Source organism: Melozone crissalis, unplaced genomic scaffold (assembly GCF_028551555.1).
Source record: "Melozone crissalis strain CALT ecotype California unplaced genomic scaffold, PUWL_Pcris_2 ptg000088l_1, whole genome shotgun sequence".
Lineage (NCBI taxonomy): Eukaryota > Metazoa > Chordata > Aves > Passeriformes > Passerellidae > Melozone > Melozone crissalis.
In genome coordinates this window covers 286,085-305,296 of record NW_026535865.1, presented here as the reverse complement: position 1 = coordinate 305,296, position 19,212 = coordinate 286,085, and the positions used below count along the sequence as shown (strand labels likewise).

At 49.3% G+C, this 19,212-nt stretch overlaps 1 protein-coding gene across 1 annotated transcript; it reads left to right on the top strand.

Annotated features, from left to right (window-relative positions):
- The first annotated feature begins 343 nt into the window (after positions 1-343).
- Positions 344-17,269, top strand: TMPRSS9 (transmembrane serine protease 9). The gene is made up of 19 exons (XM_054291156.1): positions 344-479; positions 2,200-2,351; positions 4,124-4,251; positions 4,660-4,727; positions 5,162-5,337; positions 6,378-6,419; positions 7,402-7,573; positions 7,790-8,064; positions 8,245-8,381; positions 9,557-9,872; positions 10,685-10,856; positions 12,268-12,539; positions 13,218-13,354; positions 13,854-14,211; positions 14,300-14,416; positions 15,055-15,226; positions 15,539-15,804; positions 16,353-16,489; positions 16,962-17,269. Exons 2-19 carry the CDS (start codon positions 2,228-2,230, stop codon positions 17,121-17,123), a joined length of 3,231 nt encoding a protein of 1,076 aa, XP_054147131.1. The 5' UTR covers positions 344-479; positions 2,200-2,227; the 3' UTR covers positions 17,124-17,269.
- The last annotated feature ends 1,943 nt before the right edge of the window (positions 17,270-19,212 follow it).

Here is a 19,212-nt window from a genome sequence, read left to right as displayed (position 1 = left end):
TTTTGCTGTTGCAAAATGGCTTTCCATTTACATGTCCTTTTAATTCTTTTTAACTCACACCACTGACAGCAAAAGAGAATATGCTAAAAGGGAGAACAAAGACAAGTTTTGATTGTTTTGGGAAGTAGAAAGTTTCTCTAAATAGTCTATTTTCCAGTTAAAATGCCTCTGCAATCACTAATGCAAACTTTTTTCTAGGTTTCCAAGTACCTTTTTTGGTAGTATGACTTTTACATGCAACTAAGATTGTATTGTTAAAAAAAAAAAAAAAAAAAAAAAAAAAAGCCAGAGCCAGTTTTGTCTGCAATTTTTATTTTTTTCCTCAGATGCACCTGTTCTACCTTTGAGGTCCATTGAAGTTCACTGTTGCACTGAGCAGCACACCTGAACTGGATTTCTGCGTGCCCACATTCAGCACACTGCAAGAGGGACAGTGACTCCAAAACTTACCGAAAGAGGGAAGGAGAGATTCCTCATCTGTATGTATTCAGGCCACAAGGACCACTGGAGAAAAGGTTCCCTACTTGTCTCCCCTTAGCCAGAGCTGAATTGTCAATCAGAGATATTGTTAGCAGAACCCGGGGGCCACAGTGCCAATCTGTGCCAGGCTCAGTTACAGCTGAAAAAGAATATTTGGGTGTCTGCTAGGAAAAAAGAGGCATCTTGGACAGACTCTCCCTCCCTCTCCCCTTTCTCTGTCCGCTGCCTCACAAAGAAGTGACCTTCTAAAATCTCTTATCTAGAAGCTTCTGTTTAAAGAGCTGCTGACGCCTCTTGGAAAACACTGAAAAGCTCTTCTGAAACAGGGAGCTGCTTCTCCCTGTGTCCCTTTCCTCCCCTCTTCCTTTCATTGCTGGATGCATTTACATTAGAAAAGGCTGTTCCTCTGCAGCTTCTCTGAAGTCCCAGTCTGATTTGCAGCGGCAGGGAATCGCTGCTGTGGCAGCCCAACCTCTCCCAGCCCTGAGAGGATAGGAATGTGACATGTGAGATGTCCCTCAGCAGGGCAGACTGAGGAGGGAAGAGCTGGGTGGGTTTTGTACTCTTGACGCTGTCGATATTGAGACAGAGTAAGTTTGAGAGGTGATTGTGCCTTGCCAAGGCTTTTCTGGTGTCTTCTGTAAATCTGAGTTCCCCAACAGTTAGAGGTTGAGTCCTCAAAAAAATCACTCTGGACCCTTGGCCAAGAGGAGTGGACTTCTGTGGATTTCCACTCTGATCTCACAAATTGTCTGAGACAACTTCAACCTGCCAGTTTGAACAGCAGCATTGTGCGTCTTCATGCATATGAGGGAGAAATATTAATACAATAATTTAATACATTTTAGGACCACAGGAAATCAGTGTCCCTCCTTGTCTCGTTGGGCTTGTTGCAGATACTAACCTGTCTGAATGATGTAATAACTATGTATATTACAGGCTGGTTTCATTCCTAGTAATATCCAGTTGTTGATGATGTGCAAATAAAGGCAAAATATAGTCTGGCTTGTACTAGAAAAACTGCAGAGGAAAAAAACAACAAAAAAAAGAAAGATACTCTTTCTATTTTTGGCATTTTTGAATTCACACTTGGAGCAACATATCCCATCTGAGCATCTTCAGTGCATGAAAGACACTGACATACTGAAACCAGTCAAGCAAAGGAAAACTTGAAGGCAGAAAAGGTGACATGAAGGGGCTTTGCTTTGGGTGCAGGACCACTCGGGGCAAAATACTGGAAACACCAGTGCTAATGCTGGCCACAGGGAAGGAGAATCTGCTCCTGTGGCCAGCATTAGCACTGGCCAGCACTATCAGGACAGCAGCAAAGCTGTAAGCAAAGGACATATTAATTGCTCTACATTACTAGGCATTGGGAGCTCTCAGCTAAATGCTGTAAAGTGGCGGGGGGGAATCACCCACTGTGATTTTATAATTCCTCCAGAATTCCTGCAAAAAATGTGGAATAGCATTGGGCTATATGAAACCTCACCCTGGAATCTGCCTCATGAACAACTACAGGGTGAGGTTTATTACTTAGAGAGTTTTAGTCCATATAACATGCACCTTGGGGATACATGTAGCCTAATGCCAAGACTTCCATTGCCAGGTCAGAATAGTCCAGCAGGAGCAGACAGTGATGCTCCTGTGGTAACCTTAGCTGGCATGACAGATTTCATCCCAGTCTTGTAATTTTCCTCCTCTTCTTTTTAATCACAGAGCCCATCTGTAGAGCTGCTCAGAAAGCATGGAGCAGATAAAGCCAGGGCAAGGCACCCAGAGGAGGAGCCTGGGGGCCTGCTGCTGGAAGGTAACTGCTGCTGCTGCCCTGGCAGGCACTGCAACAGCCCTCTGCCTGGGGATCCTGCTGGGTGAGTGTGCTGCCAGCTGCATTCTTTCAGTTTAGCACTCCAAAAGAGAAGTGGTCTGCACTACTTATAGCAAAAATCTCAAAATGCTCCTACTGAGATCAAAATGCAGACACCTTTCTGCACAATGCACAAAAACTACAAGGGCTGTAGTCAGCTCATGTTCTCACTATGTGACTTTGGAGCACTTTATCTTCAGTGTCTCATGATACATATGCTCTATTCCTTTCCTGCTTGACCAATCTGATGTCCTTCTATGACAAGATGACCTACCTAGTGGATGAGGGAAAGCATCTGAATCTGGTCTATCTCAACTTCAGTAAAGCCTTTGACACCATTTCCCATAAACATTTTCTTGGAGAAGCTGGCTGCTTATGGCTTGGATGGGTGTGCTCTTTAATGGGTAAAAACTAGCAGGATGCCCAGGCCCAGAGGGTGGGAGTGAATGGAGTCACATCCAGCTGGAGACTGGTGACCAGTGGTGATCCTCAGGGCCACTTTGCAGCCAGCTCTGCTAATTATCTTCATCAGTGGGGATGGAGGGCATCCTCAATCAGTTCAGATGACCCAAGCTGGGTGGGATGTTGATCTGCTGAAGCAATAGTGTGGCCATCAGGATCAGGGCAGTGACTGTCCCTCTGTGCTGGGCACTGGTGAGGCCCCACCTCAAATCCAGGGTTCAGTTTTAAAACATCTCATGACAAGAAAGACATTGAGGGGCTGGAACGTGTCCATAGAAGGGAGAACAGAGCTGGGGAAGGAGCTGGAGCACCAGAAGCAACTGAAGGAGCTTGAGGGGCTCAGTCTGGAGAAAAGGAGGCTCAGGAGGAACCTTTTGGCTCTGCACAACTCCTGAAAGGAGGGTGCAGCCTGCTGGGGTTTGGGCTCTGCTCCCAGGCAACAAGGACAGAAAATAGGAAAAGGCCTCAAGGTGGCCCAGGGGAGTTTAAGATTGGACATAGGGAAAATTTGTTCACTGAATGGGCTGTCCAGACGTGGCACAGGTTGCCCAGAGCAGTGGTGGAATCCCCATCCCTGCAATTTAAGCGATTTAAGAAACATGTAGATGTGGCATTAGGGGACATGGATTAATGGTGGCCTTGGCAGTGCTGGTGAAATGATTGGACTCAATGATCTCAGAGGTTTTTCTAACCTAAACAATTCCATTATTCTATGATTCTGTCCTGTAGTCTAGTGAGTTTGAAATTTCTTGTCACTGTACCTTGCTGCCTCTGCCATTTCCTGCCATGACCCTTGCAGCCACTGAGCACTGCCTGTTTTACTGTCCCACTCCAGAGCATGGCCACCATCTCCCTCCCTCTTCCACCTCTCTCCTGCTGCTTCTGCTGCCCCATGGCCACCTCAGGCCAGCATGCCAGTGAGACCCCAGCATGACATGGCTGACACATGCCACCTGTACAGTCACAGTTTCTGAGGTGGCTTCAGTACCCAGCAGAACCTTCCCGAGGCTGTTCCTGCAAGGATAGGGCCAATCTCAGGTTGCCAGGCTGTACCAAACCCATCTGTTCATGAATTTCTGTCTCAGGCTTGACAAAAACCCACTGTTTTCAAGTTCAAACAAGTTCAGTACAAAATGCTATTCCTGCACATGCACAGGGTACCCCAGTCCAGTTATGGGGCACCCCTGAGGCAGCTGGGATGCACAGGGATAGTCAAGCTGCTAAAAACAGGGGGTTTGAAGGAGACAGGGTGATATTCATGTTGCAAAGCTGTGAGGAAAGCTGCCTCTGACAGACACCTTCCCTTTCTGGCAGCCTGCCATTCCACAGGAGAGGCCAGCTTTGAGCACACAGTGGAGCTGCAAGGAATCCCATTCAATAGCAGCTTACAGACAGAGAACTCAGACTACTACAGGGTGCTGACACCTGCTCTTGAGAGGCTGGTGAGTTATCTGGGCCTTGGGAAAACACTTGTGAAATACTGTGGTGGTAGCACCAGCAGAATCTCTAAGCCAAGGGCAGGAGGAAAACTAGGACTTCTTAAAAATCAGCAGGGTGCACTGTGGGGCTGAACTACACTTTGAGAGGCCCTGTCAGGGCCCTGAGAGACATTCATGGAGTGGGAAATGTGTGTTCAGGCCTATTCCTTACATAGAAAAAAGATGTACTGCCTCATGCCCTAAAATCCAGGGTGGGAAAAAGTTTACATATGAGCTGGACATGGGTGCTTCTGCTTACAGAGCAAGAGACCATGCACCAACAGCTCCACATTCCAGCAAAATCCCAGGCATCATCTATTCCCATCTCCTTGGGGTCCAGTAAATGTGTGACCATCACTCCTTGCTTTGCAGTTTCTGTCCAGTCTCCAGGATTCCCAGCTGAACTGGAGTTGCACTGGTTGCACCATCCTGGGCTACAGGTGAGTGTAGGCAGCTATCTCTGCAGACCCTACAGCTCATGTTTCAGAGAATTCTGACAAGCCTCACCAAGAAGGTGAACTCATACCTGTGCTCTTGTTCAACGCTAGTACAAAGAGAAACTGGTTTTTGGTCAAGGCTGGATTTTCATCTGGGATTGCAACAATGTTTTGGATTTTTAAATTTCAAAATGCAGTCAGAAAGGCAGAGGAAAAGAATTTTGTTCAACCACAGCTTTGGGCCAAAGGAAAAAAAAAATTCAAATGATCATGTCAACCCAGAGCACATCTCCAGAGAAACCTTAAATTATTAAGAATCAAAATATTAAGAGTAAGATTTGTTTCCTTTGGGCTCCCTGTAGAGAGCTAGCACAGGAACCTGACCCTTGTACTGACCATGAAGCCAAGGTTGCCCTTAATTCTCTGTCTCCCAACAGGAATGGAAACTCCAGTGTGATCGTCCATTTCCGCCTCCTCTTCACCCCCCAGGACTCCCAGCCCCTGAGCTCTACCTTGGAGGAGGAAGCTTTCAGGCACGGGCTGGCAGCTGCCCTGCACAAGCAGGGTTTCTCCCTGGCTGCCTATGGGACCATCTCCTCAGCCTCTCTCACAGGTGAGATGGCACCCAGGGGCACACAGCTCAGCCACCGCGAGTCAGCCCAACTGCTGCAGGGTTTTCGCTCTGAATCTCCAGTCAGTGTTAGAAATTGGGGTGCTGGCAGGCACCCAGCAAACTGATAACATGATCTGCCTGGCTCCCAGCTGCTCCAGCTTCACCAGACAGCAGCAGAATCCAGCCTAGATCTTGCCAGCTTAAGAGACATTTGTGGAGTCCCCAGATGCCTCTCCAACACTAATCCTGTCCAGCTGCTCCGCGCTGCCAGAGCAGGTTGAGGGACCCACAACAGGGACAGAACCTAAAGCATGAATTGCAACTATTTTGGCTTTTCTTGCAGCACCTGAAATCCGTCTGAGGGATAGGGAGTGAAGCTCCAGGAAGTTAATGGCTGGGTTGTCTGTACCTACCTGTGCACAGCAGCCCTTAAGCAGACCTCAGAGTTGTAGCAATAACTACAGCTCAGGTTGCTATTTCTCATAGTTGAATTACTCTCTGAAACCACCTGACAAGAAATTCTCCTTTCCTTCTGTGACTGTGGAGTTGCATGTGACTGTAGGACTCCAGGTCCAGCCAATTAAAAAAAACCCATGAGCCTGGGAAACAAGAAGGCGTGGGCTCCTCTGTAGCTCCCTCTGCACCCTCTGCCAGAGTCCAGGGCAGGATCCCTGGATCTCTGGGAGCCTTGTGCTGCCCAAATGGAAGGTGCTGGAGTCCCCTTGGCTTTAGGCAAACAGCTTTGCATAGCTTCAGCCCCAGTCTGCTCCTGAGAGGCAGCTCACTTCCACAGCTTTTAGGAATTTCTCTCTGCACGTTGAGTCAGCCCAAAGCCTGCAGGGCACCAGGGAGCTGTGCCTCCCCTGCTCTGTGGACCTGGGCCCTGCCTCACACTGGCCACAGGTGGGCACAGAGATCACCAGGCAGGAAAGGAAGATGCAGCAAAGGCCGTGGCAGCCCCAGCCCAGGAGCACAGCTCCAGGACCTGAGGCTGGGCTGCCCTGCCCTTGCTGATCCTGATTCCTTCCTCTTTGTCCCAGGTCCCAACAAGGTTTCTTCCCACAGACCTGGACTGAAATCAGGTAAGAGCCAGGCAGCAGGAAGAATCACCTGCACTCTGCAGCCTCCTCCTCCTCTTCCTCACCAGCAGCCTGGATACAGATACAGGCTTGGGCCCCATCTTGTTCATAGCCTGGTGGTCCAGGGGCCTGCAAGCTCAAAATTAGCTGCAGCTCTGCACCCAGCACCATCCTGCAGGGACTCTGGGGCAGCCAGGGAGCAGAAGGACAAGGATACAGGGGTGGTTGCCCCTGGGGAAGGCAGGGGATAGTTGCTGCATGGACTGCAGAAGACATGAGTGACTCAAGCCTTGCTGTCCCCAGGGAGCTGCTCTTGGGACACAGGCTTGCTCCAACATCCAGTATGTGAAAAGAAAGCCCTGAATGTGACAGCCAGACAGGCTGTGCTGATGCCTCTGATGGAAGGGGCTGTGCTGAATCTCCCACAGCAGGTGTCCTGGACATAGAACCCAGCCACAGCCCACTGTTGGCAGACCTTGACAGGGGGGACACCAGTGGCTGTCAGGCACTGAAAACAGCCAAGGACATGCCATGACTTTTCAAGGCAATAGTAAATGGCTGCATCGGGATGAGGGACACTGTGCCCTGGAAACACCTTAGTCCCATCAGCTGTGATGGGTTGTGGTGACAAGGTCCACCTTACTGGTGGGCTGGCACAATGGACAAGAGCACATGCCCATGAGCTGCTGGAAGCTTATCACAAGGCAGTAGCTAAGCTCATCAAACTAGTCCGGATGCTGCTCTACAGTTTCTTGCTCTAGAAGAGTTTCAGGGAGGATGCTGTGATGGCCCAGTGCTTTGCAGTGCTCTTCCCAAGCCTGCAGGGTAAAGGCTGCTTTGTGACATCCCAAGTACCACCCTGCTGCTTGAGCATATGCCAGCAGCACACACAAAGCTGAAGCAGCTTTTCCCACTTGCCCCCAGGAGCGTGTTGCTGGGGTGCAGTAGCAGGATCCTGGGGCACTGAGTTTCTCCTCCCTTTCAGACTGTGGGAGTCGTCCTGCCATGCAGACTGCCAGCAGGATAGTTGGAGGCTCAGAGGCATCCAGAGGGGAGTTCCCATGGCAAGTCAGCCTTCGAGAGAACAATGAGCACTTCTGCGGCGCGGCAATCCTTACAGAGAAGTGGCTGGTGTCTGCTGCTCACTGCTTTACTGAGTAAGTTTCAGTCACACCACTTTGCACCCTCCATCCCTGTTCCAAAAGCTGCCATATCTGCCCAAGCTCCCACTGCACCTCTCTGCTCCACCATGGGGAGAATGAGGAGTTTCCATTGCTCCTGGAGTGGATGGCAGGATGGGCAGTCGGCAGCTTGGGTTTGCAGGACAATGTTGTGGCTGCAGGTTCACAGGGCTCCCACTGTCTCTCCTCTAGGTTTCAGGACCCAGCCATGTGGGCAGCTTACACAGGGACCACCTCCCTCAGAGGCTCAGATGGCAGTGCGGTGAAAATGGACATTGCACAGATCATCCCACACCCCTCTTACAACGCTGACACAGCTGACTATGATGTGGCCGTGCTGGAGCTGAAGAAACCTGTGACCTTCACTAAGTACATCCAGCCCGTGTGCCTGCCAGATGCTGGCCATCACTTCCCCACCAGCAAGAAGTGCCTTATCTCTGGCTGGGGCTACCTCAAGGAGGATTTCTGTAAGCAAAGCTTACAGGCAGGCAGCAGAGCAGACGTGGTGGGGTGTGAGTGGGGCAGAAGGCATCAGGGGAAGGGAACTCGGGCCTTGCTCTGGCCAGCTGAGGTGGGCTGTACCCTGAGCTGCTGATCCTGTGCAGGGCTTCCTGCACTGAGCTCACAACTGTGTCTTCCTCATTCAGTGGTGAAACCGGAGTTCCTGCAGAAAGCAACAGTGGAGCTCCTAGACCAGAACCTATGTTCCAGTCTCTACAGCCATGTCCTCACAGACAGGATGATGTGTGCTGGCTACCTGGAGGGGAAGGTTGACTCCTGTCAGGTAAGCTTTGCCAGAGAAGATGGCACACCTGCCCACATAAAGCTTTTCCCTCCCAGTATGCATCAAGTGACACCTCAATAAGCAGAACTGACACTATGGTCACTGTTTCCCACTGAGGTTTGAGGCCCTGCCTTGGACCCAGGTACAGATCAGTGACTGCAGAAGACACAAATGAGGATATGTTCTTTACTGCTTAGAGCAGGATACTGTTATTTAAGGGGCTCTTTCAGTTAATTAACTACTTTTCTTGTTTTCCTGAACTGTCATCAGGGCTGGCCCTACCAATATTCCACACAGGTCTTCAGATAAAAATCCAGATGGGCAAAGGGCAGCAGTGGAAACTAAAACATACACAACAGTTTTTGGTGAAAAACAGAATGGTTTTTTAGTTTTTTCTATTCTGCAAGTGGTGAGCTGGAGACAGGCCTGCCTTTGATAGTATGGAGAGAGGAGAACTGTGATGCCAGAGGAGGACTGTGATTTCCAGGTCTGTCTCTGTGGCTTGGCAGGAACTTTCAAACCAACAGAAACCAGCTAAACAAATCTGCACTTTTCTGGTGGTAGTGCTTTGTATTTCTGCACCAAATAGAGCACAAACACCAGAGAAGGGGCCAAGAATTGAAGATTCAAAGTTGGGTGATGAACATGATCCATCTGGTTATTAATTACTGATCGAGAGCAATCTCATCCCCAGAAGGCATTACCAGCTTCACGGACACCACATGCCCATCAGTGATGGTCACAGGGCCCCACAAGAACCAAGAACTGAACCACTTCTGACATGAAGAAAACCTGATGCAAACATTAATGTTGTCTCCCTGGGTTGTGTATCAGGCAATGAACACCCATCATCTGGTTGTATATGGGCTGCTAGGATTAACCTTTATGAGGTATAACAAATTATTAAAGCAGTGGAAATGCTTAATCCTAGATTTTACAGATTGTGTCCTTTGTTCTTCTGGCATATAAAGGGCACGAGGCTTCTGTGTAATAGCAGGACAGCGTGCCCACATGGAGGAACACCCAAAGGCCAGCACCCGGATGCTCCACTCATCACTAGGCTGAAGCAAATGTAAAGGGACAGAGAGACTCCAGCTGGTAGAGGGATGCTGAGGGTGGCCAGGGCAAGCTCAGTGCTTCCCCAGGGAGAGCTCACCATCTGCTTTCTCTTGCAGGGTGACTCTGGTGGGCCTCTGGTTTGCCAAGAACCATCTGGCAGGTTTTTTCTGGCGGGAATTGTGAGTTGGGGTATTGGATGTGCTGAAGCCAGGCGGCCTGGGGTTTACACACGTGTTACCAAACTCAGAGACTGGATCTTGGATGCTATTTCTGCCTTCCCTACCTCCATAGCCCGTACTGTTCCTCCAGTGCACTTGAGGACTAACAGTAACATGGTCAGTGCTGAAGAGGTCAACACCACCACCGGAGCAACCCTGACCACCTTACCAGCCCCAGCTGCCAGCAGGCCAGGGGCTGCAGCAGGACTGCAAGGTATGAGCACCCACAGTGGGTGCATCGTGGCAGGCAGAGTGGCTGGTATAGGTCCAAGCATCAGGTTCATTCCTCCAGTAACCTAAGCTGACCTTTTGTAGGGTGAGCCACACAACTTTGCCAAAGCGCTAAGGTACAAAGCCACTGTATGGCTGCCCTAGCTGAGTCCAGAGCAACCTGGCAAAGCCACTCAGTACTTCTGCAGTTCCACGTGCTCCTTTGCTTTTGTGACTGTGTAATCTTGCTGTGTAACTGGTCTGCTCTGGCAGGCCCAGAACAGGTCACTAAGGCACAGCAGCATCTGACAGTATTTAATCTGTTGATCACTTACTTTTGCTTGCCACCTAAGGAGCTCCCAGCAGTTCAAAACTGATAGCTGTCCCTTCACAGCAGCCATGCTCCCTGAAGGGAAGGAGGGCAAGTGTCTGTAGGATGACCTGTCCACTCCAAGGAGTGCTCCCAGCAGCTTTGCAAGGAAATGCAAATGAAGGGTGTTTTTCTAAATCTAGAATAATATTTTATCTGGAATGGCAAGGCTAAAAGGCATGGAGCTACTGATTACTCTGCCTTCAAGAAAGGCCCGGGATTCACAACTTGCTGAGAGCAAGATGCAGAACAGCATTTTGTGTGAAAGTCCAGCTGTACATGGCCACCATCAGGCACTGCCACTATCAGCCAGCAGGGCTTGGCTAGATATCTCACACCTCAGGCCTAACCTATCCCTGCTAAGCCCTACTGGTTAGAGAGTGAAGTCTTTTCTTGCTTATCTTCTGCTAGCAATACTCACAAGTCATGCTTTGACTTTTGTTCAGAGTGTGGAGGAAGACCCGGGTTCTCTAAACCCAGCAAGATTGTGGGAGGAACAGATGCTTCCAGAGGAGAGATCCCTTGGCAAGTCAGCCTGAAAGAAGACTCCAGACATTTCTGTGGAGCCACCATCATTGGGGACCGCTGGCTGCTGTCAGCAGCTCACTGCTTCAATGAGTAAGAGCCCATCCCTGTCCCTGCTCCAGCTCACCTGCCCACCGGCACAGAGCTGCACAGCCAAATCCACAGTGTGGCACTGGGGCCAAGAAATGGAAATCAAGAACACATGTTGGACATTAATTTTTGCTATAGCTTGACATTCATAGCAAAAAGGAGTTTGTGGGGAGGTTGGAATGAGGCAGAGAAAGGTTAAAGCAGCCTGATCAGGGAGAAAGGACAACATATCTAAGAGGGGTGGAAGAAAGTGCCACAAGAGAGTTTCTTTAATAAACTTAACCTTAAAAAATTGTCTGTAATATGTGAAATAGAGACACATGGTCAGCTGGTAAAGGGAAAATGGTCAGTTCAATCCTGCATAGTTCTGTTAAACTGCAAGAACCCAAGCCTAGGTTTATAAGTAGCCTAAAGAAGTGAGTAGCAAGAAGATAATGTTTGTCAAGAATAAATTCCTGAAAGAAGAAAAGGTGGGTTATTAATTCTGAAGGATTTTAAGACAACCTCATACATTAAACAGCTGGGCAATAAAGGAGCAAGTGAAATGCAAGGTAGGCAAGTGTGAAATGAGGTACACAGCAAAACCAATAGTGCTGAATGAAGATGAGCGTCCATCAGCTATTGCAGTTCAAAACAAGAGGTCAGAAACATGTGGATATTGCTCTGACAGCTGCAGTCCTGTGGCAGAGGCAGTTAATGAGCACAGGAATGCAGTAAAAAACATGGGAGATGAGTGGGATATTGCTGGTAATGCACAGCACACCGACTGCTCCAACATCACAGGGAGGGCAAGAGTAACACCGTGTGCTTGTGTTCACAAGGCTCAGGGATGAGCAGGGTGTGGAGCAGCATCATAACAAGCACAACAAAATAGATCAGACTAGACCTGGGAAAAAAAACAACTAATGGGAAGGCAGTGTTTGATGGGACTGCACAATAATGAAGGGTACAAAGTGTTTAGGGAATGCCTTTTGACTGTCTTTTTAAGATACCAAATAATCGCCAAGAGCAGGTGGAAAACAATCAAAAGGAAGCAGTTTTTCTAATAAATGTAATTAAGCTAAATATTTAAAATTCACCTGGGGTTAAAAAAAGAACAAAACACAACATTAGAAAAATCCAAATAGAACCAAAAAATCCAGCAAGATCTACTGAATAGAGAGACACCACCTGTGTGCCAGAATACTCCTGAAATCATAAATTCCTGAAGGTGAAGAGAGATTATTATTGTATATTTATTTGCTCTTCAGGTAATATCCAACAGGTGCCACTGCTGGAAACAGTTCTTTGGGCCTGACTTAGTAGGGCTGCTCTGCTGCATGCTGATCATGTAAAGTGGTCTCTAATTTCAATGTCAGAATTCATGCCAGGGATAAGTGTGTGAGTGTGCACATTTAGGTTTATGTATTTGCAGGACAATGCCAGAAGAGATTGAAGCCTACGTGGGAACAACATCAATAAACGGAACAGACGAGAATGCAGTGAAAGTCAATGTAACAAGAGTGATCCCACATCCCCTCTTCAACCCCATGATTCTGGACTTTGATGTGGCTGTACTTGAACTGGCAAGACCTCTTGTCTTCAACAAATACATACAGCCTGTGTGCCTCCCACTTGCCATGCAGAAGTTTCCTGTTGGCAAGAAATGCCTTATTTCTGGATGGGGTGACCTCCAGGAAGGGAATGGTAAGCAGTAATGCATTACCTGCTGGTTTGCCTTGGAGCAGTGATACCCTGAGCAGCAAAGCCCGTGCTCAATCCACATTCCTGGGAATGTATAGGGCAGGGATCAGTAACAGGGACAGTCAGGAACTGACAGAAACACAAGAATAAGCAAGAATAAAGGCACACAGAGCACTACCTTAAGGAGAGGCAGCTTGGTGGGAGCCAGGAGGAACCTGCCGGACCGCCCTCAGTAGCTCTGCTGTGCTAAACAAGTGTCAGGCGCTTGCCTCAGAGCCTGCTGCAGCTCTGGCAGGATGGCATGTCAGCCACTCAGTCACAGAGGTGTTCAAGCAATGAGCATAAGCAAAGATCCCACTATAAGCAAAGATCCCACTATAAGGAGAAAGCCTGAGAGTGGCACATGTGCTACCAAACAAGTCCAGCTGACAAGAAGCCCACAAACTCTCAGGAGCATGGGACACAAACTGTGCAGAATCCTTAGCACAGACACGAAACTGCACCCTGGGGTGAGCGCCAAGCTTCAGGGCTGCAGAGAAAACAGGTTTTATAGGTGTCAATTCCCATGTGGGATTAGAGCCTGTTTTCCCAAAATATGTGTTGAGTCAGTCTAAAAGCCATTAGCTAGCTCCTTCCCTCTGCTGCACTCACTAATTCTCTAATTCTGTGATTTTCATGCAGACACCAAGCCCGAGATCCTGCAGAAAGCATCTGTGGGCATCATAGAACAGAACACCTGCAACTTCCTCTACAACTTCTCCCTCACTGACCGAATGATCTGTGCTGGCTTCATGGAGGGGATGGTAGACTCATGCCAGGTAAAAGTGTGGTATTTCTCTACGCTGTAGATTGTTCTAGAAAGCTGGGCTAACTCTGCTTTCAGCAGATCCTTGTGAAATATTTACTGAGCTGCTGTAATCCAGCTGTGTAATTCACATGTACTTGAGCACAAAAAAAACCCCAGCCCACTTCTTTGGAGACTTAGGAAAGCAAATAAAGCTCCACCAAGTTGAGAATTACTTAAACCAACTTCCCACCACTCTGTCTGGCCAGACAAATCCTGGATGAAGCAGGTCTCCTCCTGTGGCAGTGAGTCAGTGGCAGTTGGTGGCAGCTGTGGAAAGGTGCTGACAGGAGCCAGGTTGAGTCACTGACCCCAATTTCAATTTCTCCACGCTCATGCCCTGCATACACACTGCATGACAGCAGACAGGCCCACAAGGCTGGAGGAAGGAGTTGAGGGCAGTTAAGTGCTTCTGGTGTGTCTGAGGGCAGACCTGATTGGACTGAGCAGCCATTGCCTTGCTTCTTCTGCAGGGAGATTCAGGTGGGCCCTTGGCCTGTGAGGTGACTCCAGGAGTGTTTTACCTTGCTGGCATCGTGAGCTGGGGATTTGGTTGTGCCCAGGCTATGAGACCTGGTGTGTACTCCAGAATTACCAAACTCACAGACTGGATCCTGGACACCATCTCCCAGTTGCCCAGTGGTGGCACAAGCATCCCCTCCAGCTCAGCCATCCCTAGAACTTCTACCACAGCCGTTTTTATCCAGCCCAGCACAATGGCTGCAGGTCCAGCCAGCAGAACCACCCTGCGGACAAAGATGAATACAACCATGAGCGAAACTTCTACAGCTCTGACAACGACCGAGACTGCCAAGCCTACCCAAACCCCAGGTAAAACTGAGAACTGATGCATTGACATGTGGGCAGGAGGCCTCCAGCACAGAGGGTGCTGAGCAGGTCATGGGTTATTGCCTTCTAGTGGTGCCTTGTACCAGCCTCACTTTCAAGTGTTCCAGCAAGGTGTGTATTGGAAAAGAAAATCCTGAATGTGATGGTGTTGTGGACTGCAGCAATGGCTTCGATGAGCACAACTGTGGTGAGTTCTCCTCTGTAGCCCGTGGCTGCTGCCAGCTCTACATGACCTGGACTCCACAGTGGTACCCACCATATTAACATTGGCTGTCTTGGGCCCAGACACTGGGGTCCGAGGCTAGCCCACTATGGTCCAGATCATACTTGCTCTGCCAGAGCCTAAAACAAGATACAGCTGGATGAGCTGGATCCAAATTTACTACCAGAAAGTGCAGCCTCTTCTACTCTGCTACAGACATTAGAACCCATTTCCCAGCACACAGGCCTTTTGGCCAGTCAGTCTGGTAGCACAAGGTGGCAAGACAGGTCTGCACAACATGGCAGCCCAGAAAGTGTCTTGGCATCCCTGGGACTGCACTTTGGGCTGCACATTCCTTGCTGTTTGATAGCTGAGCCAGGCCATCCAAATACCTGCTCCTCACATACCACATCCCTGGAAGGTGTGATCTGTGATAACAAGTCTGCAAAATACACCCTGTCCATTAAGCCTTGCCTCAGATGGGTGAACTGAATTCATCACATCCTACTGTGCTGTACATGCTCCCCCAGAAGGCTGTCCCACAGCACAGGTTATGGAAGGCAGGAAGTAATTCCTTCCATTTATGGTTTTTTAAAACCATGGTGCTTCTTCCTGTGTTCCAGACTGTGGCTCAACAACAGCTCTGGCCTTTAGCAAGATCGTGGGCGGCAGCAGCGCGGCTCGAGGAGAGTGGCCCTGGCAAGTCAGTCTCTGGCTCCGGCGGAAGGAGCACAAGTGTGGGGCCGTCCTTATTGCTGACCGGTGGCTGCTCTCTGCAGCTCACTGCTTTGACATGTAAGTCTGAGATAAGCCAGTTAAGTCAGCTGGCTCTTGCCTCAGTGCCATCAGCCAACCTGCCCTTCCCCTCCCTTGTGGTCCAGCACCTGGCTGGCATGCTGTGCCCCACAGGAAGCACACACCCCCTATCAGAGAAATGCCCCTAGAGGTAAGTGTGAAAAGGAATGGATGGAACGAAGCCTGAGTACACTCACTGGTTCTGGAGAGAGGGGTCCTGACCTCCTAAGGTGTGGCCAGCCCCACAAGTGGAGGGATGGCCCTCCTAGTGAGGCTGTGCTCCTAACAGCCAGGTTTGCTGTCTTTCTGCAGTTACAGTGACCCCAAAATGTGGGTGGCCTATCTAGGAACACCCTTCCTGAGTGGCATCGATGGCAAAATGGAGAAAATATTTCGTATCTACAAACACCCTTTTTACAACGTCTACAGCCTGGACTATGATGTGGCACTACTGGAGCTGAGCACACCTGTCACGTTCGGCAGCACCATCAGACCTATATGTCTCCCAGACAATTCTCACATCTTCCATGAAGGGGCCAGATGCTTCATCACAGGCTGGGGCTCCACAAAGGAAGGAGGTACTGGATAAAGAGGGCCCTCCCGCAACCATGATGGCCAAGCTCAGTGCTTGGCCACCTACACTGCAACACTGCAAGCCCAGACATCAAAGTTCCCACACCACTGCCCCAAGTACTCCCATCCTAAGCCATATGCTGCAGAGGATACCAAGCTGGGCATGGCCTGGTGTCACCATCATCTCCTCCCCAGCTACCATGCACACTGCTCCTCCATTTTATCACACCTCTTTCCTCTTGAAGCTTTCCCAAGCTTTCTACTTGCCAGCCACTGTGCTCTCCACCCCCACAGCAGCTGCTCCAGCTGTGCTTCTGCAGTACAAGGACCACCCCAATACCAAATTGGACCACTCCAATTTGTGTCTGGTCAGCCAAGCTGCCTGACAAATGACACACCCAAGGGACCTTCCGGAGTTTGCTCTGCTGAACCAGGTGACTCACTTTCCCAGAGCAGGTCTCTCCCTCTGGCAAACAAGTAAGAGCCCCCACTTCACATGCCGCTATTTCCCATGTGCTCTTCACCCAGCTAACAGCAATACTTGTCTCCTCAGGTCTCATGTCAAAGCATCTGCAAAAAGCAGCAGTGAACGTGATCGGAGACCAGGCCTGCAAAAAGTTCTACCCTGTCCAGATCAGCAGCAGGATGCTGTGTGCTGGTTTCCCACAGGGCACCGTCGACAGCTGCTCAGTGAGTGCAACAGCAACAAATGCTGTGGCTGGGACACAGCAAACTTGTGCCAAGTCCCTAGACTATATTGTCTCAGGAGGGCCCTGCCCTGCCTCCCCTAGCTCAGATGTCTGTCTGTCCATCAACTGGCTGCTGCTTTTATGCATGTCCATCCTGCATACACCTCCTGCTGCTTGCCCCACCAACCTGTGACAGGTCAGGGAAATACACAGAGAGATAATGCTAGGAGACCACATGGGGCCTGCTCCATGACCCTACAGTACCTCTAAACACACCTCTATGTTCCAGAACCCCAGCTTCAGATTGTTCATGCAGGTACATCACTGAGCAGTTCTCCAGCTTGGAATGCAGCTCCTGGGGAAGTGGGGAACAGGACAGCAAATGCCCCTGCCCCAGAGAGAAAGAACATTTCACGCCTGGGGGAGCTGCACTACTTGTGGCTTGATACTGGATCCTTTTCCTCTCTCTGCAGGGTGATGCAGGTGGGCCCCTGGCATGTAAAGAACCTTCAGGGAAGTGGTTTCTAGCAGGAATCACAAGCTGGGGCTATGGCTGTGCCAGGCCATTCTTCCCTGGTGTCTACACCAAAGTGACAGCTGTCCAAGGCTGGATTGTGCAGAACCTCAAGCTCTGAAACTGCATTTCACCACTCAGGGAAGGCGGTGAATGAGAGGAGTAACTGCCAGAGGATGCACTAACCCCTCAGCTACTGTACATTTTTCTGATGCTGCAAAGGGGTGAAGACAGCCTTGCAGGTGTTGTGTGACCTGCTGGTTGTTATCAAAGCGTTTGATAACTGCTTTGCATAGAAAGGTACACATTCTAAACTTTTTCTATAAATAAATGAAGCCTGTCCCATCTTAAGACCTGGCCAAATATACTGTGCATTAAAACATGACCTTCCTAGTTGGATGGGTGCCAGAAATACCTGCCAGAAATTTATGGAGTTTGGCTGATCCCTGCCTATGAGCTGTCATCCCATGGCCAAGCCAGCAGACTTGGGACCTTCGCCCCAGCCCAAAGTTATGCCCTTGCAGAAGCTTCAGACCTCACTGACTCGATGGAGCTGTTGTGCTGTGCAGTGGCTTTTGGGAAGGGTATGATGCTGTTTCCAATTAGTGTGTGGGACTGGAGAGCTCAGTGATGACCTCCAGCTCACCATTCGATCCTAAGAGAATGCAGGACTAGAACACTTGGGAGTTCAGACTCCACAGGCCCTGACCTGTACTAGAGTATAAGGAGGGGCTTTCCACACACCCCCACGCACTTCATTTAGCCTTAGGTAACAGGTGATTAAACTGGCAAAGATTAAGGCATGGCCACACAGACCACTGTCTAGGCCTAAGCTAGGTGGGAAAAATTTAAAGTGCTGAGATAGTGGTGCAAGTACACTTGTCAGGTCCTACCAGCCAGGATAAGACACAGAGACAACTTTGTTCACAAGCAAAGAACTGCAGCAGAGCTCATGTGCCGAGACTTGGGCAGAGCAGACTTAGACATGTCCCCATTGATTCAGCTACCAAAACCGAACAACTTCTTGTACCTCAAACCCCTTCTTCATTTTTGGTGCTTGAAATTCTGCATTTGGGCATAACAAGAGGTCTCCTCCATCCGAACCCAGCTGGCAGCAAGATCTACAACTTTCTGAGACAGAGCACCAGCTAGGTGGGAGACCCGGCTTCCAGGCATGGCTCAGCTCCAGACGGGTTTGGATGCATGGCTACAACACCTGTGGGATGCTCCTATGAATGAAATGGGACTGCTGCACAGCCAGTACCACAGAATTCATACAGCCATAAAGGAAAAAGCCCCCTAAGCAAACATGTCTGAAAGCACTTTATTTTCAAGTAGTCATTCTTACAGTCTAGAAAGGAAACTCCAGTTTCAGTAAGACCAAATACCCAAATATCTCCTCATAGTTTACCTGGTGTGAGAACACTTTAGGTTCTACCACATCCCAGTGAATGCCCTAGGAGGTACGGAGATGTCATTCTTCCAGTCTGTCTCTGTGTCCAGCAAACCACGAAATCTTTTCTAAAATACAGAAGAGCTTCAAAAGAAAGGATTTAAAAAGAAAACAAACATGGGCAGTGTTGATCTCTAACACTCTCTTCTTCCAGCTGTTGTATCCACTGGTGACCACGCAGCATGAACCCACCTTTTCAGGAGCAGTGTGGAAGCACAAAAATAGAGTTGTGCCCCAAAGCAGACCAACATTCCCTGTTGCAGACACGCTCCTCCCTCAAAAAAATTATGCTTAGGATATAGGCTCCAAGGTGGAACATCTGTGCCAGAGCTAAACCAGAAACTACAGAGTATTAGAGCCACACAACACACTTTATTCTACAAAGAAAAGAACCTAAGTACTTCCCAACCCTGCATGCCTAGCTGTGCTCATACAACTATTTGCAAGGCTGTCCTGCTCTCCAGCACTGTGCTTGAGCTGAGTCAAAGCCTACAATCCCACAATAACCCCACAAAGCGCCATACAGATATAGGAGATGAAAGAGCCAAGGTGGCATGTGGACAATCTTCTGGCAGTTTTTCCACTAATGAAGAGGGACTGAGTAATGACCTTATGGACGGGTCCATGCTGGAATCCCAAGCAAGGGTACTGTGTTGCTGGCTTGGCTTGGCCCCCGTTTTCCACAGAAGGCTCCTTGCCTGTCCCAGCCCTTTCAGCAGGGATTTATCAATTGATATAATACCTTGGGCCAATCTGG